Source organism: Notamacropus eugenii, chromosome 7, assembly GCF_028372415.1.
Source record: "Notamacropus eugenii isolate mMacEug1 chromosome 7, mMacEug1.pri_v2, whole genome shotgun sequence".
In the NCBI taxonomy this organism is placed as follows: domain Eukaryota; kingdom Metazoa; phylum Chordata; class Mammalia; order Diprotodontia; family Macropodidae; genus Notamacropus; species Notamacropus eugenii.
In genome coordinates, this window is record NC_092878.1 from 47,750,815 (window position 1) to 47,776,478 (window position 25,664).

Consider the following 25,664-nt stretch of genomic DNA (forward strand, 5'->3'; position numbering starts at 1 on the left):
TAGCTAACATTGGTACCCCATCAAACACATGATTACAGACTATATGCCTTATAGGGGATTCTAGGCATATCATATGTTGCAGAGTTCATGTTGACACTTAAACATAAAAAATTCTCCTCAAAATTAGGCGCACTATATTCCAGGAGTACAGACAACTGAATTCTTTCCAACCTGGATCTCAGTAGCAATGGATGAATTGACACCTGTGGTGGCTGTTAAGGGTTAAATGTTCGACATCATTAGATGATGATAGTAGCCAACATTTTTGTAGCACCTAATGTGTTCCAGGTACTGTGGTAAGTGCTTTACAAGTATTATCTCATTTGATCCTCACAACCCTGAGAGGTGTGTGCTGAGGCAAACAGAAGTAACTTAACACTTACCTACCCTAGAGGGGAACTGAAGCCAAAATGACATTTGTTGGATGATCTCTTTACTTCTATTGGGCTTGTTTGAATTGTTAAGTTCATCCCATTTGAGTAGTCATGGATCCCAGGACAGGGACCTTGTTGTAGTCTAGAGTTTGCAGTCAACATCAAAAGGGAACATCTGAACAACATACATCACCTAAAGAGAATCCCTCTTCTATGACAGTGGCAAACATCTTCAGCAGGAATGTGTTTTGCAGTTTTGTGCCACTTTGATATTGATAATCAGAGGATTGTTGTACAAAAATATGTCCGTGATTGCTTCTGCCAAGGAATTTTCTGTGCTTTGAACCCAGATTTAGGTGACCATTGTTGAAGGAGACCTTTTAAGGCTAGATTTTACGCAACAGGTTTTTCTGTTCTCTAAATCTTTCCATCAGCTAAGTTACTGAGAAAATCTGGTCTCCTTCAGAGAACTGTCTGCACAAGTAAATACCACCCACTTCTTAGGGCTGGGTGAGGATCAATGAAATAACATATTTAAAGCATATTGCAGAACTTAAAGCAATATAGAGATGTGACCTGTCATCATCATCATCATTATTATATTACCATTCAAGGATGTCCTCCATATATATGTCAGTTATTCTTATAAAAATTATAGGGTGATAAAGTAGTCATGTGAGTCAGTAGTTACTGATGTCCTCTCTCCATCATGCTTTTTAGTGTAATAATACCATCCACGATTTTTAAAGAATTATTTGATATGTTCACCTCTTTATGATATTTTGAAAATCAATACTTTCAAAATTGTGTCACCTCCAGTACAGATCTCTTCTTTATGTGCTTAGTCTTGTTCAGCGATTCTCAATTTCATCTTCTTGAAGTTACTTTCACTTCTTGTGCAATACATTGGGAAATGAGTTGTTTGAGTCTTGTTATAGAACTATTGGCAGGTCTATTCCATTTTTCATCCATTCTTTTTTCTTCCAAATTAATCATAAACATTCTTGGAATTATCTGGTTTAATAGAGTATCATGTGGAACTTGATAAAGACTCATTTTTACTTCAGTGACCCTTTGCTCTACTGGCACGGGTCTATTCTACCTCCCTGATGTTTTGCAAGTGGATTTTGTAAATAAGAGCAGTTTTGCTCTTGTACTTATGGCATCAGCTTGACAAGAAGGTTAAGTGTTTACTGGCAGAGGTGGTTTTCTGGACATGGTGAGCCTCCTTCTTTTGGTCATAGCTGTAAGCAATAGTTAAACTTGTGTAGGAATTGGTGATAATTAAAGTCAATGTCTTTGCTTATATCCATTTCCCACTTTTCATTGTAGACAAATAGGCTGTCAGAAATGTAATTAACGACCTTCCTTTTTTCTTCTAGATTAGCTTTGATTTTTGTCTTTGTCCTAACTAGCTAACAGTCCTAGCACGCAAATACAGATGTGTGCACAATAGAAAATGACTTAGATATTTCCTGTTATGATATAGTCAATTTTGCAGCATAATTTAGTGCTCTCTATATCCAATACCTTTTAGTCTCTCTTGAAAAATATCTGTGACATAGAGTTATAAGTATTTCACTAATTTTTATCCTTGTTCATTTCTTAATCTCAAACCACATTTTCCAACATATTTCCCAACATACTTTATCCCCTGTGCCCATATTCACATTAAATACCTTGAGCATCGGTGTATATGCTTACTTTGTTTGGAAGATCTTGTCAGGTTCTTCATAGAATTTCATTACCTTTTCATCCTCTGCAATTGATGTTGCCACATAAATTGTTATATTCATGGTGGTCCTTTTGCTTATATTAAGAATATCAATATTGACATAGTTCAGTTACTCCATTGAATGGTAAATGGATGAGTGAATGAATAAATAAACCAGAATTTGTTAAGCATCAGTGCCAAGGCTTCTGCTAAACTTTGAGGATACAGAAAGAAAAGCCAGACAGTCACATTCTGAGAAGCTCGCATCCGAACAGGGCAGAAGTTCTTATACTTTTATTGTGTCATGAACCTCTTTTGGAAAGGTTGTCTGGTGAAGCCTATGGACTTATTCTCAGAATAATGTCTTCAAATGCATAAAATAAAATATACAGGATTTCAAATGAAACTAAATGTATTATAATGAAGTTATAATTTTTTTTAAGTTCACAGACCCTAGGTTAAGAATTTCTGTAACAGGGGAAAGTAACATTTGTAAGAGAGCTTAGATGGAGGGGCAGATAGAACAGCCCAGTGGTCCTTAGGGTACAGTGTCAAGACTACTAATGATGTATTTTCTTTGGTGTCATTTCTATTGATAGTTATATCAATTTCCAAATTTGAATCAAAGACTTTAGTGGCAAGAACTTTCTTTTCTAGGTCTTCAGTTACTATGGCTGCTGAAGGAAGCAATGGCTGCAGTACCTACAGAAGCAGTTGTGGGATCAGGTCTCTGTAGGAAATGCTCCCCCAAAAAAGGTTATGTGACCAAGCTTGGGAGCAGAGCTGACCTGGGGGCGCCTCCAGCTTTCAGGTGTAGAGTGTGGGCTATCCTCTGTAGGGGGAAGTGGTGACCTAAGTGATGGTGGTGGTTTGATTTGTTAACTTGTTGGGGCTTGAAGAGAGAACTCATGTTCTAATAATAAGCATTTCATATGTGTGTATGTATGATTAGATGTGTACATATGTAGCGCATTCAACTTTCTGCCCAGTGTCTTTCTCTTTAACCACAGTCGCTGAAAGAACAGAAGACCACAGACAACGGGGCCTTTTTAAAGCATTTTCTTTGTTTTAAGCGTACTTTGACCAAATAATGCATCACCTTGTAGCCAACCTGCTATTTAGGATCTTCGCTGTAATTATATAGACTGCCTCCCTCCCTCCCCCCCCCTCCAGACAGCAGACACAGTCTGTCATGGGGATCATACTTGAACCATTTCCAACCTGACAAGATTTCCTGGCTCTTAAATTTTGTTGGCATAGCCTTTGGGATCATTTGAACATTCTAAGGAGACATCTAAGGAGAACTTTTGTAGGAAGTTAATTACCTCATATAAGTTTTTTTTATTGTCATAAGGTATTCTTTCTGGGGGAGAAAGTTCACTTATCTCAAGGAATAAAGATTTTATTGAGAGAGTATTTTATTTACCTCAGGGGCAGCTAGGTAGCACAGTGAATAGAAGGCCAGGCCTCGAGTCAAGAAAACTCATCTTTCTGGATTCAAATCTAGCCTTAGACACCTACTAGGTGTGTGACCTTGGGCAAGTCACTTAACCCTGTTGGCCTCAGTTCCTCAGATGTAAAATGAGCTGGAGAAGGAATGGCAAAATACTCCAACATCTTTGCCAGGAAAACTCCAAATGCGGTCACAAAGTCAGACAAAAACTAAAAAGGACTACATTGAACACAATTGAACTTAATCACCTCAAATAATAAGAAAAGATGATGGGAGTCTTTGGGGAATTTGGTCCTTTTAAGAATTTGCTTTTGCACATCCCACACCTACCAGAGTGCCTTACATATAGTAAGCACTTAGTAAATGTCTATGTCTTTTCGCCTTCAGGTACACTGTCCCGCTGACAGCTGATACTTCTGTGCTGTAGCAACATAAAATATTACCCAGAAAAAATGATAAAATTTTTCCTCATGGTGAACAAGCAAGGACAGACCAGACTTTCCAGATATTATGAACGTGTGGAAATCAACAAGAGAACCGTTCTGGAGGCAGATGTGATCAGAACGTGCTTAGCACGCTCCAAGGAACAAGTAAGTTTCTGTGATTCTCTTTCATCTCCATAAGGCAGCCTTGGCAGACATAGTATCATGGGATTTTCTTTAAGGTATCTTCTTCTCAGTAGGTACTGCTTCTTCCTCCTTCCACCACCTCCTGCACAAAAACAATGCCAACCACTAGAAATAGTTTGGGCTCCAAACATAGCTCCTTTTTCTTTCCTTAGGGACAATACCACGTCCTTGCATGGTCCATAGACAGAAAATGGTATGCTCACTGGAAATGGCCACTCAAATGCCTTCCTCCTTCCCCAAAATGTTAATGGATATATTACCTTTTTTGGGGTAATGCAAAAATCATTCCTTATGAGTCCTGTTAGTACCCTGAGGACATAGTTTTTTATGAAACCAAGAAAAGGTTTTCAAATGACTAGAATGGAAATGAAATCCCTTTGGCCCGTGTTGTGCTTGTTACATGACAGTCTCTCTTGGTTTATATTCTCATGGCTATTTGCCCACCTTCATGGTGCACAGGCCTCTAAAATTACAATGAAATGAGAAGATTTCATATAACATCTCCTACTGCCAAAACACTCATTTGAACTTGGGGATTTCTTTGGTTTCTAAGTGAAGAAAAGGGAGAAAAAGCTCATGAGTAGATAAACCTACCAACCCTTAAATAGTGAGAGTTCATAGGTCAGTAGCTTTGATCCAGAAGGGACCTTACAGGTTATCTAGCTCTACGCCATCATTTTATCAGCGATGAAACTGAAGCCTTGAGCAGTTAAGAAACTTGCCCACAGTCACTGAGGTAGGAACTGAATAGCGGATCTGAGATTAAGATTCACGTCCTCTTGTTCTAGGTACAACATTCTCTACTAGACCGTGATGCCATATTTAAAAATAATCAAACTAATACCTAACTCTCTACCTTTACATGCAAAGTAAAGTGAAATGAAGAATTTAGACAATTCTCCAATACAGTCAGGCTCCCAACTCCTTTTTTTCCCTGAAATATCTGGAAAATTGAGGCAAATACAGGAAGCTTCTTTAGATTATCTCTGCTAATGCCACAGTTCCTCATTTTATTCTTTAACAAATACAAATAAACATAAAAAATTAAGTTGTATAAGTATTAACATTTTCCAGGTCTAACATCTCAGAAGTCCTATCTAAGTTACTACTGTGACTTATCCATGGTACGTTAGACTTCATGTTTTCAGAAATATCTAGTCAGAAGAAAACAGAATTAATTGTTCAAGGGCTACATTAAGAGCCATAGAAATATAAGTGAATATAAACAGACTAGGAGAAGCACTATAGTTAAACCTCTTTGCAAAAAGCTAGCACTCAGGCAATTAAAGTCTTATTTTCAAACCGGCCTTTAGAATATGAGCTCTGGAATGTGTGGCTGTACAATTTAAAAAAACAAAAAATTTTTTTATTGTATTTATTTATTTATTTTTAGATTTCAACATTCGTTTCCACAAAATTCTGAGTTCCAGTTTTTCTCCCATCTCTCCCCTCCCCCCACCTCATAACACCTTGCTTTCTGATTACCCCTTCCCTCAGTGTACCCTCCCTTCTATCACACCCCACCCTTGCCTTATCCCCATCTTCTCTCTTTTCTTGTAGGGCCAGATAGATTTCTATACCCCATTACCTGTATTTCTTATTTCTCAGTTATATGCAATAATACTTCTCAACATTCATTTCTAATACTTTGAATTCCAACTTCTCTCCCTCCCTCCCCACCCATCCCCACTGAGAAGGCAAGTAATTCAATACAGGCTATATATGTGTCGTTTTGCAAATGACTTCCATAATAGCCATGTTGTGTAAGACTAACTATATTGCCCTCCACCCTACCCTGTCCCCACCCTGGCTGTACAGTTTTTGAAGCATTCAAAATTCTTTTAGAAGTGGCCTTGCATCTTGTAAGCCTGGTGAGTTTTTTGGCATGAGTGAGTGCCAAGAGTGCACAGTTTCTGAGGTGACCTCTATTCTCTCTGCATCCATTCTGTGATGCTTTTTATGCCAGTAACTCCTTAGGGATTTCAGAAAGATTTTTGATTCTCACAAGTGGTTTTGTCTTTATTTGAGGAACCCGACTGTGTGTAGAGATGCTACTGACTCCACAGTCAGAGAGCTATGCATATCACCCTTTTTCTGATTCAGAAAACCAGGAGCAAATATCCATTCCATTCCCCCAACCCAAAAATATTCAGATGAATCTCCAACTGTAGAATTTCCATAATGAAAACTTGGAGTTTTATTCCACAGGTGCCTCTTGCGCCTTGACAGTAACATAACATCTCTGCTAAAAGCCAAAAAGTGCTTTCTCAGACTGGATTTGGGCAAACATGCCCTAAATTCCAAAGGAAGAGTATTGGGATCCTTACGTCTGCCTGTCCCTTGGGTGGCCACCATTGTAGTTTCTCCTGCTTGCTTCTTAGGATGGCTTTAGTAGACAACAAAGGAAAGGAGAGGTATTTTTCATATGATAGTCATGGGAGAGCAGTTCTTTATTCATATGAAGCTGTGTTTTACAGTAGGAGATTTTGTCTAGCATCTGCCCACCAAAGCCATCTTTAAATAATTTATAGAAGGGATAAATACCTCGGTCTTCTACCTCCCTGGAAAAAACCAAGATTCCCACTTGAGGTGTGCGTGTCACATGCGGAGCTCTTTGATGACTGGCAGGCACTTTCTGAAGCTCCAAGTTCTTCGTTCTTTCCCATGAGACTTGGGAGAAACATAAAGAATAAAAACTCTCCCTTCCTTGTTAGGTTTGTCATTTTCACTTGGAATCAGCCTGAGCAAAGCTGCTGCCTCTGTGCAGATTCAAGAGATGGGGAAACCTTCTATAGATGGCTCCCTGTGTAGACAGACTCGCTTCTCTTTTCTCTAGACCATTTATTTACCTCCCCTGGAAAATGTCCAAAGTAGTTCCTGGAAGTTTGCAAAGAGATGGGGGAAACAAAAGCTGGCTCACCCTTGGTATATTCTGTATTTCTGGGAGTGTATTGACAGATACTCACACATTAAGTGGGAAATAGGCACATTCTTGTGAAGAAATCTCTTAACTTAGAATCTGATGTTTAAATGTGTTTCTATTTAGTGCTCTTTTATCGAGTATAAGGATTTTAAACTCATATACCGGCAGTATGCAGCTCTCTTCATTGTGGTTGGGATCAATGAAACTGAGGTAAGAAAATAAAAAAGCCTATGAAAAATGCAAGAGAATTTGGAGTAGTAAGCCTGTTTTTGCTCAACTGGCATTTCTCTTTCCTAATTTCCACTGAAGCTTTTCACGATTATTTGATGATTCAAATTTCTGTTAGAGAACAAGAGGTATGTTGAGGAAGATAACTGAAATGTCATCTGCATTAGGTGATGGGTGGCTTACAGTGTTCTCTTCAAGCCTAGACATGTGGTGAAGCCTTAAGCAACAAAGTACGCTCAAGACAGCAGAGTCACATTCCTGACTTGTCCTGACTTTTGTACCCTAAATGGCATCCATCCCCCTCCCTGATTTTGGGTTCAAGATAGGGTTGGGAGAGGGAGAGTGCAGACATCCAGGAAGTCTTATTGTCCATCAGTTTGCTGCAGCTGTGAGGGGGTGGCTTTCAGGTTATACAGGTTTTCCTCCAGGTGAGTTATCTGAAGCACCAAAAACAGTGAGCTCCTCACTTTCGTGTTCTAATCATGAGACTCCAAGTCCTGCCTGTGTTAAGATGCTGGGGTTCCTAGCAGTCCATTGTGAACTTGAGAAGAAATGACTTTAGAATGTATTTATAATTTTCTCCAGAAGTTAGAGACTTTCTCTCTCTCTCTCTCTCTCTCTCTCTCTCTCTCTCTCTCTCTCTCTCTCTCTGTCTCTCTTTCTTTTCACACACACACACACATCCCTCTGGGAGCTGACTCTGTGTCTCACTCTATATTCAAATTAACAGCACCATCCATCAGCTTTCTTTTTCATTTCAGAATGAAATGGCTGTATATGAATTCATCCATAATTTTGTGGAAGTTTTGGACATGTATTTTAGCAGAGTGGTAAGTCTCATAGCAAAAGAAATTCTTTCCTTCATCTGTCCAGTTGTCCAGAAACGGCCTTGATCCTTTTGAGTTTTGAATTAATTGTAAATATAGCAGTTTAAGAATGAAAAGGTGCTCCATTTTAGCTCACCCAAGAAAAGCTATGTTTGGCTGAGGTCTTTCTAACAAAATTATGTCTAAGAAACTGATATCCTCTTCTATTTGGAGCACTTTTAAAATGGGACCACTCTTCTCAATGAAGCCCTGTGATCCTCAGAGTTATAGGTAAACATGACAAGGAGCATTTGGAAATACGATCACAGGAGAGTCTTTATTAATTTAATAATGTCCTGAGTCAGAATAAATCCTTTATTCTCTCCACAGACTGCCCACCATATTATCTATATAGTATATCACAGAATGCTAACGAAAAGATTTGAAACTTACTGTACTTTAATTTAAAATGACTCTTCTGTATGATAAGAATAATATATTATTCACCTTTTGCCTTTAAGATTTAAAAGCTGCATTACCCGTACAGTCCAAAAGACTTTTACCTTTAAGGACTTTCTCTTTCCAAACCCATGGTTTGAGAGCCAAAATAAATTCCCTCTAGGAGACAGCTGAGTTCTGAAGAATAAGAGTAAGATGCCTGATTCTGGAAGGATAAAATTTATTTAAAAAACAAACAAATAGGTAAAAGGTGGTAGAGCTGAGCAAAGCTATGGGAAAATATTTAGGTGAGGAAATTTAGGAAGCAGAGGTGGAGGCATTTGGGTAAAGATCAGCAGAGACAGGGCAGTCCTGATGCTCTCCTTGGACTTTGCTGTAAACTATACGAAGCACCTGGATGCAAAGAGGAAGTAGAGGGGGCGTTTGGAACACGTCATGAGCCCGGGGGACTTTCGTTACCCAGACTTTTGCTAGAGCCTTTGCCAAAAGCAGAGAAGAGAATAATTTCATGATTTGCCTCAACCCTAAATTCATTCTTCAACTAGTAATGGAAGAAAAAGGGGGAAATTCCATTCAGGACCTAATTCTCAACAGGGGAAAACTGATTGCTAGGGCAGAAGTGATGGAGACCTTGGGAAGTGAAAACTCCATTAGGAACAAAAAAGCTAGGCTTAGTATGAAATGCATCCTAGATTTTTGGAGACCACATTTCAGAAGATTCAGAGGAAGAACAGATTGGATCCAATGGATGAAAGTTCTAGAGTAGCAGTCCTCTTAGAACATTTGGAAAAAACTCAAGAATTAGAATTCTGAAGACACAGGAACAATTCTAAGACAGAAACTAGGGCATTGTCCACAGAGACTAATGTGGATGCACAGGAATCTCATTGACCAACTTAAATTTTTAAAAAGCTTCTACAAAAGGTAGAAACAAAGCAGATAACAGAAAAATTACAAAAATGTGTTGTAGTCACAATTAGAATAGTTTTAGAAATACTATTGTGCTGTAAAAAATGAAAGAATTGGTTTCAGAAAAACCTGAGAAGACGTATATGAACTGATGCAGAATTAAGCGAACAGAGGCAGAACAATTTATACAGTAACAATAATGACGTAAAGACAGACAGTTTTGAAAGACTTAGGAACACTGTTCAACACAATGACTGGCCATAATTCTGGAGGATTCATGATGAAACATGGTACTCACCTCCTGATAGAGAGGTGATGACCTCAGAGTGTAGATTGACACATTTTTAAAAAATTTTGGATGTGGCCAATGAGGAAATTTATTTTGATTGACTATACATGTTTGTAACAGAGGTTGTGTTTTTATTGCATCCTCAGCAAGGGAGAGGCTGGGGGCGCTGAGGGACAGGCGGAAGAAAAACAGATTTTTGTTTGAAAAAAAATAAAATTTAATTTAAAAGTTTCAGAAATGCTAAACTCAAGAAATGAGGCAATTAAAGGCAGCAAAGTCTTTTTTTTCATCTTAATTCTATTAGGGCAAAGAAGATGAAAGGAGAGATAGGGCTGTTGGTTGGGGTAGATGGGACCGTGAGACAAGAAGCAATGCTATTCAGCTCTCGTTGTGCTTTTTTTCTCTCTGCCATGAAGAATGCCCTTTGGATCATAAAGGACAGAACAGAACTGACTCCTAGGAAGTTGGAAACAAGATAGACTCTGCAAACTGTAGGCCAAGGAGCTTGACTTTAATTCCTGGCAAAGTCTAGAACATGTTATTAAAGGCATAATTTATGAACATCTACAAAAGGAAGTAGCTCTCCCAAAGAGCCCGCAAAGCTCTGTCCATATTGTCCTCATTTACTTTTTTTTGACGGAGAGTTCAGGGGAGCCCTGTAGGTATCATTACCTGAATTTTCACACTATTGTTGTGTTGTTAATAATATTTTATTTTTCCAATTACGTTAAGATAGTTTTCAATATTCACTTTTATGATTTTGAGTTCCAAATATTTTTCTCCCTCTCTAAGACAGCAAGCAATCTGATATAGGTTATGTATGTATTGTAATATTAAACATATTTCCACATGAGTTATATTATGAAAGAAGAATCAGAACAAAAGGGAAAAACCACAAAAAAGAAAAAAAACAAAAAAAGTGCACATAGTCGGCTTCTATCTGTGTTCAGACTCTGTCGTTCTTTCTCTGGATGTGGACGGCCTCTTCCATCATGACTCCCTTGGAGTTGTCTTAGATGCTTCTGTTGCTGAGAAGAGCTAAGTCTTTCAAAGTCAATCACTGCACAGTGTTGCAGTTTACTGTGTATAATGTTCTTCTGGTTCTGCTCTCTTCACTCAGCATCAGTTCATGGAAGTCTTTCCAGGTTTTTCTGAAGTCCACCTGCTCATCATTTCTTATAGCACAGTAGTATTCTATTACATTCATATACCACAACTTGTTCAGCCATTCCCCAATGGATGGGCATCCCCTCAGTTTCCAATTCTTGGCCACTACAAAAAGAGCTGCTATAAATATTTTTGTACATGTGGGTCCTTTTCCTTTCTTTATGATCTCTTTGAAATACAGACCTCATAGTGGTGTTGATGGATCAAAGGGTATGCACAGTTTTATAGCCCATTGGATGTAGTTTCAAATTGCTCTCCAGAATTGTTGGATCAGTTCACAACTCCACTAACAATGCATTAGTGTTCCAATTTTCCCACATCTTCTCCAACATTTATCATGTTCCTTTTCTGTCTTATTAGCTAATCTGATAAGTGTAAGGTCTTTGCCTGAATTTTAGCAATGCATTTGGCTGTGCCTCTAGCACTATTTTTGTGGGTAAGAAGAAGGTATGTGGGCCTAACAAATGAATTCAGGACTAGTTGAATAATTGGACTCCAAAAGTAAATCATTAATCATTTAATATTAAGTTGGAAAGGAGTTCTTTAGTAGAGTACAGTAGTAATCTCTGCTTCACCCTTTGTGGTTTAATTTTTTAAATCAGTGCCTTGGATGACATTCTTATGAAATCTGAAAATGACACAATTCTCAGAAGAATAGCTAACCCATGGGAGGACAGGATCAAAACACAGTAGTATTTCAATGGGCCAGTGTTGGGCCAGTACTTAGGTGATGAAGCCTAAGGAGTTCAGCATCACAGATACAAAGTGTGTGTGTGGGGGGGGAATGGTTAAGCAACACTTCACCTAAAAAAAGCAAAACCTTGAGTTATTTTAGTAGACTACAAGCCCATATGATTTAAAATACTATTGGAGGGAACATGGTCATGAGAAAAGCACTGGATTTGGAGTCAGAGAACTTGGGTTCAAATCTTGCCTCTGTCCCTCGTCCCTTGACTACCTGTGTGTCTTTCTGGCAGACTGTCTGGTAATGGATCCAAGGCAGCCAGTGTGAGGTAGAGGGGAGGAGGTAGGAGTAGGAGAGAAATTGCTATGTTTGTTTTTTTTAATTGAAATGTTTAAAATGACCTTTGTGATCTTGAGCAGCAAGTCACTAACTTCTCTGGGGTCAGTCAGGCTCTTTTCAGTTTTCTCTATCTATAATTCTATCATCCTATGGATAGTGGGACAGAGCAACCAAAAACAAGGCAAACTTAGAATACATAACATCCAGGATGAGGAAGGAGATACTTTTTGTATCTGCCCTGCTTAGACAACATGTGGAGAATTATGGAGGATGTTGATTTGTTGGAAAGAATCCAGAGACTTAGCCAGAAGGCAGAGGACCTCAACGTTGTGCCATGTGAGAATGAGTTGAAAGAAGTGGGGATATTTGTGTAGAAGAGATGATTGAGGAGGGACATGACGATGTCTTCAAGTGTGTGCAGTACTGTCAAATGCTTGGCCTCAGTGGGTGGAACTGCAGACCCCACACGGTGGACATTCCAAAGAGGCAAATTTAAATCTGGTAAACAAAAAATTTCTAATGATCAGAGCAGACCTAAGGTAGAGTGGACTTAGGAGGCAAAGGAGAAGGAAATATTTGGGAAGAACATGATAGCTGTCTTTAAATAAGAGACGAATTATTATGAGACCCAGGGATTAGCCTTGTTCTGATTCCAGAAGGCAGAACCAAGAGTGCTCGTTGGAAATGACAGGGAAGTTGACTGGGGCTCAGTCTATGAAAACATATCTTAATAACTGCAAAGGTCTGAAAATTGGATGACTTGCCATAAAGGGTGGTGAGTTGCCATCACTTGAGGACCTTCAAGCAGATGCTGAATATCCATTTGTAGAAGGCATTCATGATTTGTGTTAAGACTGGACACCTTGAGATCCCTTTCAACTCCAACAGTCAGTTATTTTGTTAGCCCGACTTAGAAAGGATTGATAACAATTCTCTTGAAAGTTAAAGGCAAGTCTGGCACACCTACCTGTAACCCCTTCTCCTGGAGAAACTAAGCTTGGGATTTCTGAGTTGCCCTGTGTTATGCCAGTCGAGTGAACCAAATCAGGCACAAATATGGTGAGCCCCCAAGAGCAGGGCCTCTAAGGAACAGTAAATTCATCTCAGAGATCCTAAAGACTAGATCAAAAATCCATCTTGTGTTGCTGACCCAGGACTCTTGCATTTGACCTCATCAAATGTCATGCAGGTGATCAAACTTGTTTAGATGTGATTCCAAAAAAATTAAGTTTGCGAGCTCAGAACTGCCCTTTTGTAACAGCATAAAGGTTTTGTCTCACAAAGAAGCAGCCTTACCTAAAGTAGCAGAGCTGTAGATTTGGAGGAATCAGAAGGAGAAATGAGCACTGCCCTGCCTTCAGTCTATTTATTTGTTTCCTTGTTTATTTTTGATTATTCTGGGACAGAGAAAGTAAAATAGCAGGTTGCTGAATTGGAGGTATAATTCCACGGAGAGATACAGTGACCACATAAACCACAAAAATAAACACTAGGGATTTAGCCCCAAAGAGGTGACTGGACAGTATTTGTATAATCCCAATATACGCCCCATTTAGGATGACAATAACAGAAAGAGAAGAGCAGAAAATACTGTGGGAAAGAAAATAACATCTGTCCCACTCAAGCAGACCGTCTTGTCATCAGACATTTATTTTTAGATTTAGAAGTTTTGAACGTTCTTGCTAAGCCTATTTTTGATCTTCCTGAATTTCCAACTCTTCAATCCAGAGATCAGTTTGATGCTGAGGGAAACTTCTCAGAATCAAAATTTCAGAAAATGAAGATAAGCCTCAACTGGCTTTCAAAAGGCAAAACATTTGCTCTCGAGGAAACTTCATTTCTCTGGAGTCTGCCGGGACTCAGCCAGGGACTTTTCTAACTTAAAAATCTTATTCCTCTTGAATATGATATAATTTTCTCCCAACCCATAAGATGAATTGTTCTGCCCTAGAATTCCTCAGGACAGCCTCAAAGTCAGGACTGCTGGGCTTTCTCTTTCTGAATTAGTGAAGCATTCTGTGCTCAGCCCTTTTTGGTCAGTATCTGTATGGAGCAATGCTATTCTCTCTCTTATCTTCTCCCTTATTTTTTTTTTTAATCTTTTCCAGAGTGAATTAGATGTATCCTTTTCAGTTCTATGAATGTGTTCGCACTCTCCCATGCAAAACATCTCCTGTGACTACCTGCGCAGGTAAGTGTTAGCATATCCAGATTTTCAGAGATGGACAGAAAGCCTGTCTCTCACAAAGAAAAGAAGTATTACTGGCTTGATTTCTAGACATAGTGTTCATTTGCACATCACTATTATTTACCAATTTAACATTTAGTAAGCATATAATAGGGGTTTTTAACCTGGTGTCAATGAACTTTTAAAATATCTTAGTTAACTTTATTCCAATGTAACTTTTTCCTTTATACAATACATAATCCTGTATATTTTATTTTATACACTTAAAAATCTTATTCTGAGAAGGGTCTACATGTTTCACCAGATTGCCAGAGGGGTCCAAAGTACAAAAAATACAAGAATCTCTGATCTAGAATGACTTGGGCTCTATGCAAAATTTAGAGGACATATCCAGTTCTCTTGAAGCAACTGGATCTACAGGGATTCCCAAATATAAAACAAATAACAGTAGCCCACATTTACCTGGTGCTTTAGGGTATGCAAAACACTTTCCATTTAGTATTTCATTCGATCCCCAATAAAGTGTTTAGTAAGGCCAAGATCATCAATAATCATACAGTTCAGACAAGCTAGAAGGTTGCCATCATTCCCTTTGATCTCAGCTAGAGCTGGCTGCCTTTTCTTATTTTCTTTCCTTGATCTCCCGTTTTAAATCAAAGCTGTAGGCTTTTAAAAGGAAGTATCATTTGCACAGAAATCTTTCAGGCACATTGATATTTGGCAGGAGCCTAGAAACAGACTTTCTTTGGATGCTATGGAAGCAGGTTGACTTTCAAGTTAATTATTTACTTTAAAAAATTCTGTTTATCACTTAGAGGTATAGTCAGAGGCCATTTTAAAAACCAATCTCACCCTTATAAGCACATAACTTATACTTGGGTAATAAAAGTAATGTGATAGCAATTTTTGGTGTTTTCAAGGATCCAAAAGACTGTGATTTTTGACTGACTGTGGCTCGCAATGTAGAGTAGAACTCATATCAAGTCATTGAATGTTACAAGGAGGCCAATTTCAGCTCCATCCAGGGGAGATCTCCTTAATAGTTTTTGAACTATTCCAAAATGAAATGGGCTCCTTCTGGAAGCAATGAGTGCCCTATCACAGAAAGTGGCTGGATAACCATTGGTGTGGGATACTATAAAGGGAATTCTTGTTTCAGGGAGGAGTCCATTTTCACCTTGAGTCTGTAAGATACACTCATTAAGATGTCTGTAACTAATTCCCCTTCTCAGGACCTTTTCATATGCTTTTTACAAAACATCTCAGCTTTTTGAATAATATTTAAGCAAGTTTTATCATGCCTAAGTGATGTTCCTAAAGCAAAGGTCTGACCGTCACTCTGCTGCTCAGAAAACTTTAATGGCCCTATTGCCATAGGATCAAATAAAAATTCTTCTTCTTGGCATCTGAAACCCTTCCCAACCTGCGTCCTACCTGCCTTTCCAGTCTTAGATGTCACTCCTATCATGTACTTTTTTTGTCAAGCCAAACTGGCTTTCTTGCCCTTTCTTACGCAGAGCATCCTGTCTCTAGTCTAGTCTCAACCTTTCCATAGACTGTCCCTCATATCCACCTCTTAGAATTCCTAGTTTCTTTTAAGGTTAGCTCAAGTACCATGATTTCTTCCATGAGAACTTTCTTGTTTCCCTGGGTGCGGATACCTCTACACCAAAGTTTACTTGTATTTATTTTATATGGACGTATGTTTACATTGAATATGTATGTGCATACATATGCAATATTTGTATACGTGTAGCTAGAGAGATAAAAAGCTCCTTTAGGTCTTCACTGCTGTCTTGGTATCACCACTGCCCAGCACAGTACCTGGCATGTAGTAGATAGGATGCCTCCTCCACTAAAGTTCTATTCTAGTGCCATCATGGTATGGAAATGATTTGGGGTTCTCAAAGGTTATATCAGTGGACCACTGGCTCTGCAAAGCTTTGACTATAACCCAGTGACATATTTTTATCTGTTGTCCAAGAAACAGCCCAGGCAATTGAAGAGTTCCTCATCACCAGATGATTACCTACCAGATAATTAAATTTTGGCCATAAGAGTTGATAAACTGTGCAGGGATTATTATCTATGTTGGTGGAAGGACTTTATTAATATCTGCCCATCAAAATAACATCAATCCTCAGTCCTCTGCACACAGAAAGAAACTTTTCCTTTGAGTGAACAAAATATATAATGTGTCTATTGTTAGCTTATTAGCTTCTCGCTCGAGCGCAGGGTGTTGGTTGTCATGGGCCATTGGAATACCCATTTAACCCTTACTCACCTGGCATATAGCCTCTTGTACTGGAATTCTGAGCAACTCTATATTATTGGTCATCCCTTAGACCAACCGAAAACCCTAGAAGTTCTAAATGAATGAATACTGTTGTTCATCTAGATACTAGAAGAAATATTAGCCTTCAAGCCTTTGCCTCAGTCTCAGACATCTGGGTCCTCAGGATAGAAAGCAGAAGATAGATTTGATCAACCTTCTTTTAGAGCTGCCAGAGATCCGAACAATTTTGGAGGTTTTGAGCCAAAGCCAAAACAGATAGGCTGCCATTCCTGTGCTTACAGTCATGAGTTCAGAATTGCCTCATTCCTGAGATGACTTGAAACTTGAATTTCCAGGATGTTGGGAAATGATGGTTGCCTGAGGACCGTAGCCCTCCCCTCATGGGGTGATGCCAGTGTCTAGCATGACAACAAATCTCATCTGTTAGAAACAACTGGCCAGTGGCCAGAAGGTACATCTGAATTGCAGATCAACTTCTTAGGCTAGATAGAATAATTCCCAGACCAGTTTGCTCCTTGAACTAACCCTGAGATATTCTTTTGTCTCCCGGAAAGCCACTGGAGATGAGCAAAACCTTGTAAAGGTGCTGATTGACCTTTCAGAGTTGTTTACTGAATGTAGCAGAGTCATTCTCCTGAGGTCTGTTTTCACATCACTTCTTATCCTCTCCATTTCTGCCTCTCTGTTGGAACCTTTTCAGGCTTCTGTGTCCTGGCAAGAGTGTCTTGGTGGGCAAAGCTGAGTCAGGGGACTGAGATTCTAGTCCACTTCCAGTTTGACAATTACCTGGTTGTAGAACACAGTGATGATCTATATAAATGGAAAGCATTATTAATATGCCATCTTGGAGAAATGTTTCTTTTCTGGGTCACATAAGGACGTCTCCCAGGGGTCCCCAAAGAATAGTTTATTCTGATAGAAGATTATTTGAATGAAGCTTTATAACTTATTAAAACACATCCTGGTCTAACCTGCTGGATTCTAAAGTCTCTTTTGGCAAGTAGCTCTTTCTTATGATCACTGAGGTAAAATGCTGAAGGAGATAGAAAATTTCACTATGAAATGACCCCTCTCCTTAGGATTTTAGTTGAATCTATGGCACATGCACAAATAATTTATAAAAATAATACATGGTAATTAAGTACATAAGAAAGGCACACAGGGCTATGTGAAATCCAAGAATTGGGGCAGGGTGGGGGGGGAACTGTCAACTAGATGTTAAGATCTGCTGGAAAAACTGTAGCTTTTGATTTGGGCGTTAAAGGAATTCAGATGGCTACAAGTGGGTGGAAGGGAAAGTATTCCAGGCATTTGCTGTCGGACTCTTTGTGACTCCATGGCCCATAGCACATCAGTGTGGTCTATGGGGATTTCTTGGCAAAGATGCTGAAGTGGTTTGGCATTTCCTTCTCCAGTGAATTAACAGAAAGTGGTAAACAAGGACAAAAATAGGAAAATATAGGGCAGCGACCAGGAGTGCCAAGTTTGGCTAGAGCATAGAGTATGTGCAGTGTTTGTTGTGCAGTCGTTTCAGTTGTTTCTGACTCTTCATGACCCAACTTTGGGTTTTCTTGCCCAACATACTGGAAGTGGTCTGCCTTTTCCTTTTCCAGCTCTTTTTATGGATGAGGAAACTGAGGCAACGAGGTCCCTAAAAAATCACATCCTTTGCAATCTGTTGCAACCTTATCTTTCCAGTCTCATTTGTAAATGACTCCACTACATTTGGACCAGCTAGGTGGTACAGTGGGTAGAGTGCCAGCTTTAAGTCAGGAAGACTCACTTTCCTAAGTTCACTGGCTTCAGACACCTTAGCTGTGTGACCATGAGCAGATCACTTCACCCTGTTTGCCTCAGTTTCCTCATTTGTCAAATGAGCTGGAGAAGGAAATGGCAAACCACTCCAGTATCTTTGCCAAGAAAACCCCAAATAGGGTCACAAAGAGTCAGACACTACTGAAACAAGCAAACTACAGTAAGGAATTTGACCTTTCTGTGGCAGCAACAGAACTAGTAAGGAGCCTTGAGCAGAGGAGTGACACGATCAAACCTATGTATATTTAAGGATGGTGTCAATGTCAAAGATGGCTGGCTTCAAGAGGGAAGAAAGTAGAGGACTTGGGAGGAAGCTTTATTAAGTGTCTAGGCAAATAGTAATTGACAGTGGAAATACAGATCTAAGAAAGACTGTGGAGTTAGATTCCACAGGATGGAGATGAGGGAAAGGAGAAAAACTTTATAGTTTTAACCGTAAGAGTCTAGATTAATGAATAATAATGCCACTGACAGAAATTGTTTGAAAGATGACAAAGCTTGGTTTTACGACTATGGGAACATACTGGTAAAATGTCATGTTAGGTAGCTGGAGTTGAGAATTCTAGTCTAGAGACAGACATATCTCCTTAAAGAGAAAGCCAATATGGGATAGTGGGAAAACCACCCAGAGTGCTCTGCAGACAGGTGACCTGAGTTCAAATTCCACACTGGAAGCTTCTGACCCACCTGACTTTGGGCAAGTCACAATCTCTCTTGGCCTCCGGTTCCTCTTCTCTAAAATGAAGGGGGTGAACCAGATGGCCTCTGGGTCCCATCTACCTCTAGAACTGTCATCAGTATATAGTCAAAGGAGCTACTGAGATTCCCACAGCAGAGGAGAGTAGGGAATCAGAGATGGAGTCATAAGCTAGTAGAGACAGAAAAAGACTAGTTGGAGAAATGAGACCCATGAGAGCGATGCCGAGAGAGAGATGATAGAAAGTGTCAAGGCCTGCAGAGAGGTCAAGAAGGATGAAGACTGTTGGATTAGAGGACTTTGGCTGGTTACATAGAAGAGACATTTCTGGTGAGGAGCTATTAGATAACAGACAGCTTTTCCAAGAACTCTGGTGGTGAAGGGAAGTTGCAATAATTCCTTCAGTCCTCCCTCCCCAAAGCTTCCCTGTAGGTATTTCTATTCAGTTTTTCAAAACTTTCTCAAAAGTACCACGTATTTGTTGTCACCTGAGCAAAGAGCATTGTTATATTTCTGGTTAGGCTGTTTTCTGATCACCTTCCTTCTTTCTGTATACATATTTATATTCCATCAGGAATTCTAAAGTGGCTTTTTTTAGAGGAAAAAATATGTGAAATGAAATTGTTTTACACTTCAAGTCCAGTGGCAATAAAATGGACCTCCCTGACTCCTCAGTTTTTTTTTTAACCTTTGAACTGGAAGTGCCATTTATGCTCCGTCATTTTCAATTCAGGGTCTTGGTTTATTGTGTCCCCACCCATCATACTTATTCTGTTTTTCTTAAAGAAGGCTTCTCTTCTTTCCCAAGATGGGTCTTTCCTTTTTACTCATTAGAGAAAGGAAGTGAAAATGTAAGCCAGAAGAGGACATCAAGTATGTATTGCCAGTTGTTTCTCCAAATAAGTAGAGGAGGCATCGGAACCAAAAGAGGAAGGAAAAAAATCTCAAGAGTTCAATCTGGAAAACAAACCCAAATTTGGGAACCACAGATTAAAACCGGTCCAGATATACAAATATGGGGTGGGGTGGGGAGAGTCAGAGGGTTTAGTCTAGCTATTTGCTCAGGTGTACCAGTATGTTTCCTGAAGAGCTAGAAAAGGAGGAACAACAGGTTCTTTCCTGGTAAGTTTTTGAGGCTCAGGTAAGGAAAGCATAAATTTCATGATTTTTAATATAAGAGTAGTCCGAGGTAAAGAGGTGCACTTAACTATGCTCTTTCTTTAAGATCACCATTTCATTTGCTATGTTGGATAGACTAGACTCTTTTATGATAAACTCAGTTTTAGTAAAAGTAGATTTCATCTATTTATTATTTTACCACCTCATCAAAAAGTTCAGATGCTCTAAAAAATGTACTGTCTCTTATTGTATAAGGAAACAAAATGATTACCTTTGTAAACCATGATGGAGCTTAATTTTATTTAGTTTCTTAGTGTTATTTCTGTCAGATTAAGAAAAATTGTACAAACTCATCACATTCATAGACATGAGAAATGAAAAATTTTCACTATTATTAGAAATGTCTAATCTAATTCTAAAGTTATGTATGAAGCCATGTTAATACAATGCTTATAATAGTTTGGATGTGGAAAATTTCTTCTGCCCCTAAGCCCAGGCCTTAATTGTTCCTCAAGTGAAGCTGTTTAAGCAAAAGAAGATCCTTAACCTGACCTTCCCCCAGATAATGTTTAATTTGGATAAAGTGCACATCATTTTGGATGAAATGGTGCTGAATGGCTGCATTGTGGAAACGAACAAGGCCAGAATCCTCGCTCCTCTCCTTATTCTTGACAAAATGGCAGCAAGCTGAATAAAGAAGCCCTGTCCTGAAGGCACTGATTCACAGGAAATGCCAGAGGCACCGAACACCCCCTGCAGCTGGACCCCCAGAGAATCCACAAGGCCACACATTACAGCGAACTGGGATCTAGTGCCAAAAGCACCGTTTGGGGATTTCCATAGTTTCCTAAATGGAAAACAGAAATAGTATTTTCAAAATGTGATATGCAATGGGAATTATTATTAACTACATTAATAGGTTGGGATCTTAGCAAGTTTAATTCTAAGCCTATTTCACACTCCTTACATTTTTTTACATGAAGAATCTGGTAGCCAGCTGAATTTCACAAATCAAATCAAGGAATGGAAGGATGAGGTGGGAGGGAAGCTTGCTTTTGTCAGCCAATGATGTTTGAAAATTGGCTTGAAAAAACCTACATAAATAATTAAAGATTATGTTGTTTTCCTATTTAAGATATTTCCTCTTTTTTTTTTATAAATCTTGTTAAGTTTTCTTCTTTTAAATTTGAGTATATCTTCTAAATAAACTTTTCAAAATTTAACCTGATTCCATTTGCCATTCTGTAAAAGCTTTTGCAATCAAAAACGCTTTCAGAGCTATATAGCAATTAAAATATCATTGTTTGTACCTTTATCAAGTCATGGATCATTAGAATTAAAATAAGGAGTTTTCAACTGCCCTTTACAACACATTTTAACAGACTTCAGCTGTCTTGAGGGCACCTCCTTATTTTCCCTGTTATTTAATTTGCTTAGCACCATGCAAAAAAATACAGTCCCATGTTTATATGACAGGTGTAGAGACTTTCTTCCATCCTCCTCCTGCCTGACTTGGTCCATATCTTCAAACGAAGCACTGTCACCACAATCGGTCTACATATTTGTGTGCGTGGGGAGAAGGGGAAAATCCATGTAAAGGATAAAGGCATTCTGCCACCTTGTGGAATGCAGCAGGTCTCCTTCCACCATTTTCTAACAGCCCATTGTCTCAAGGCAGATGATCGAGTTTACTGAGTGTCTGACAACACACCAAGTACTATTAATGCCGCTGTTACCAATTCCTAGTTCAGTTTCTCCAAACTTAAGTATTTCCTGGATCATCTTTACTCACTTAAGAATTGTCATGTTTAAGGCCAGGATCTAACAGTAAAAAATGAGGGACAGAAGCAGCTACTGGTCAGCCTTCTCAGGCAGATCCTGGAAAAACGCAGAACACATGGCATGGGTAGAAGTGACCATTAGCTGCAGTATTATACAGAGACCGAGGGCGATGGGGAAGCCCAGGTTGGAATGAGGTCTTTGAGACATACAGGTTAGAAAACACTGTCCTACTTGGTAGGCACTTCATTAGTAGCATATGTCAGGGAATTACTGGAACTAGTACACCAAGATTTGGCACCAAGGGAATGCACAAAATTAATTTCTGGGTCATACCAAAATAGTCACTGTCTTACATCTTAGCACAGATTTTTAGAACCTTGTGAGCTTAATGACTTTATAAAAATGCTAGGCAGGTATCACTGAAGTAATCCTACTTAGGGAGCCTCACATTTACTAGTTAACTTTATGATATCTTGAATTGAAAAATCAATATTCCCAGTGTGGCTCATCCACTGTTTTTCTGGTTTGTTTTTGAAAATGACTGTTGACCTAAACTAAACAAATCAGTAACGGTTAAGTGTAGGAAACAAACTGTTGTAGTGGAAAGGGCTCTGAGTTGAGAGGAAAAAGTAGGAAGAGTAAAATATCCCAGTCTTACAATTGACTTCCTGCGTGACCTCAGGCAGTTCCTTTCGTCTCTCAGACTGGGCCACTATTCACTATGTTTCTTTTGCTTAAATCTGCTTCTTTATTAGAAGGGAGGCTTCTATAGAAGAAGGGAGACACTGGAAGTGTATGTAATATTGAAGTATCAATAAAACTTACTTTTTAAAGAAATGGAGAGTGCTATTCCCATCTAGTACTAGATCGTTTCCACTCTCAAACTCAAGTCAAGCATCAGGCATTACCACCTCCACCCCTCTTCATAATGATTCCACACACAGACCTTGTCTGCTTGGTTCTCTGGCAGCAACAAGTACACCTTTATTGTACGACAGTATAGGAATAGAAGACCCTGAAATAAACCAGGCTCTACTACTACTTATGACCTTGTCTATGTGACTATGGACAAATAATGACATTTCTGGCCTTTAGCACTCTTATCTTTCAAATTAGGGGTTTCAGTGCAATATAAGTTTCCTTCCAGTAATGAAATCCTATGAAATTCAGGCACAGCAGCTTACTTGGGACACACACGGACACACAGACACCGCCCCCCCCCAATCACAAGGTATTAACTATCCACCAAAGCAACATACGTTAAAAAAAAAAAATCAAACATTTCTATAGATCTCCAGGTAATCTCTGACTATCCTGTCAAATACTGTAACAACCAGACTGATTTTTACAAAATTAATCATTATACCAGATATATTAATTTTCTGGAATAGGTCTCTGAAAAGATTCAGTGAACGTTGTCTCTTCACAATTGTTTCAATTTCAATAAGGGCAATATTACAACATATAAAATGTATTTTAATCCAAATACTAGTGCAGAGTTGGAGCCATGACCTTCTCAGGGCAGTGAACACTACCAGCATTTCTTGGATTAAAGCAAACATCACCCATTTCAGTACTGTGATTGCATTTTCCTTTCAACCTTAATTCTCACAGACAACTGCTGAGATGGACAATGCCGTCACAGCGTTCTCATACACCAACTGAATACGGCAGTTCCCAAATCTGATCATTAGTCGGCTGCCACAGAAAGGAAAGGCACCTGCTATAGAGGTAAATGTGCAACTTCATCACGTGTTTGGCTCTGAAAAGAATATTTGGCTAAGTCAAGGCTAGTAATATCGACTGCAGAAGCAGAAGCTATGAAGTCGCAAGAGCTTAGAAATTACGAACCGAGGGTATTCGGTCCTATCTGGAATGGAAGAGGGCTCTTCGTTTCTCAAGATCAGCTAAGTCAGAACTTAAGACTTACATGTTTCCGTGGATATGAGGATAATAGATTTGGTTTTTTAAAAGTTAACACAAGTAACACGGTTGTTTCCTGCTAACGTAACAATACAGCTGAATCCATTGTTTGAAATGAACACAAACTTTATACTGCAACTTCAACAAGTGAATTTAGTCTAGAAAAATGCATTTTTCATGTAAAAATTTCATAAAACGAAATCTGACAACAAGAATGTCTGACAAGTGGCGGTGAATCAGTCACATGACGCAGATTTGTACGCTGCAAACATTTTAATGATTATTTTGAGCATACACATTGGAATTTTTTTTTTTACTTCAAACTGCAACAAGTTAAATAAATGTTTATAATATACAAAGAAAATACAACCAAAAGCAAAACTTGCTTTAAGTGTGCCTTGCACCTAGAACCAGTGTTTTTTTGTTTATTTTTTTAATATAGCTTTATTGTTGAGCTGCACAAACACACTTAAGAATTTGATCTTTATAGCAGGGCATTAGGAAATAAAAATATACTCCCACTTCAGAGAAATAAAAAGGTTGTGCATGATTATATGCCAAACAGAAGAGAGAACACTAGAATACTCTGACAGTGCAGGCATCATAAAAAGGGAAAGAAAAAGCCTGAGATGCCCATTAACTCTCTAAGTTGTAAGGAAGCAGGGTTTTTGACCAAATAGCTTAGAAGCCAGCAAAACAGGGATCAGTGATGGCAACTGTAGTGTATGGGGCATGAAATGACAAATTTTACACAAATACACTGTTAGAAATTTTTCAGTGAACACTGAAGATTTGAGGAGCTGCTCTTTGGAACAAACAGGACCACCTTACTCCAGTCACACGAGCCCTTGAAGCATCGCACAGTGTTCCGTGCTATTTACCTGCTGGCTGGGTATTTAAAAGGGATTCATTTTGTCTTTAGCAGCTAACAAACTTATTCCACAAGTTTCTAAGCCTCAAAGGTGGAAAAAAAAGGCAAGTGTCATCAGAGCATGGCGTGAAGGTCATACACTTTTCTGCACACAAACACAAGAGGCTTCACTATTGTCAAAAAAGTCTTGGATGTCTTTCATTGCACTCCATAGTTCAATTGAGATGAAAGCCTTTCTCCATAGTAGCAGCTAGTAGGCGTTCTCTCATAATCTCCTCAGAGGAATATTCAGGCAACTTAAGGTAATGCACGCACGTATTCACCGATGGGTAACTTGCATCTGTAGCATCAACCTACAGAAATGAAAAGGGAAGCCAAAGATCATGACTGATCTGTTAAACTGCTAGGAGCTGTTCAAAGTCACTCAATGATAAAATTTCACTTAGAGCCCCTCCAAAGAGGGTTTGTACCTTGCGTACAACAGTAAGACGGGGATGAAGGTTAGCCAGTCCACCTGGGGGCAGAGTTGAGCAGCCAGTGGTGAACTGCAGGAATGCTTTCCTTTCATCTGATGACATACCACACAAAACTCTCACAAACCGCAGGAAACCAGGGCTAAACAAAAAAAAAGAAAAAAAAAATTTAAAAGTCACAGAAACTAATTAAATGTACTACATTCAGCACATTTAGCAATTATCATATTCTACAAACTGATTTTGGTCAAGTACCATCATACATTAACTGCAGCTATTTTCAAGATGACTACAAGTCAATATAATCATTCTAATGACTTTTTAAAAAGCAGATTTAAGTAGTTACAAATGGAGAAGTCAAGAAAATAAGTGATCTTGCCCATATTCAGGGGACCTGCCTAAAAAAAACCTCCCAAAATCCTCTACAGCACAAAATTCTGAATTTTTCACCCTACGCTACGGACTACGTACTTTCATTACACTACAAGCTGATCGTGGGGAAGAAAAAATGGTGAAGCTTTAAAC

The 25,664-nt window shown here is 38.9% G+C and overlaps 2 protein-coding genes across 13 annotated transcripts in view; one reads left to right on the forward strand and one right to left on the reverse strand.

Moving 5' to 3' along the window:
• Window positions 1-21,313, forward strand: part of AP4S1 (adaptor related protein complex 4 subunit sigma 1) — a 53,712-nt gene extending 32,399 nt beyond the window's left edge. For all 5 annotated transcript variants that reach the window (XM_072622518.1, XM_072622517.1, XM_072622520.1 and 2 more), the window contains 5 exons: window positions 3,929-4,131; window positions 7,217-7,303; window positions 8,083-8,151; window positions 14,084-14,095; window positions 20,653-21,313. In XM_072622518.1, coding sequence (XP_072478619.1) covers window positions 3,994-4,131; window positions 7,217-7,303; window positions 8,083-8,151; window positions 14,084-14,095; window positions 20,653-20,781 — 435 coding nt within the window. In that variant the 5' untranslated portion in view covers window positions 3,929-3,993 and the 3' untranslated portion in view covers window positions 20,782-21,313. The remainder of the gene's footprint in view (window positions 1-3,928; window positions 4,132-7,216; window positions 7,304-8,082; window positions 8,152-14,083; window positions 14,096-20,652) is intronic.
• A 2,736-nt stretch (window positions 21,314-24,049) lies between these two features.
• The window catches only part of HECTD1 (HECT domain E3 ubiquitin protein ligase 1), a 112,097-nt gene continuing 110,482 nt past the window's right edge, over window positions 24,050-25,664 (reverse strand). For all 8 annotated transcript variants that reach the window (XM_072622508.1, XM_072622507.1, XM_072622506.1 and 5 more), the window contains 2 exons: window positions 25,137-25,281; window positions 24,050-25,019 (listed from right to left, as the gene is read on the reverse strand). In XM_072622508.1, the coding sequence (XP_072478609.1) occupies window positions 24,882-25,019; window positions 25,137-25,281 (283 nt within the window). In that variant the 3' untranslated portion in view covers window positions 24,050-24,881. The remainder of the gene's footprint in view (window positions 25,020-25,136; window positions 25,282-25,664) is intronic.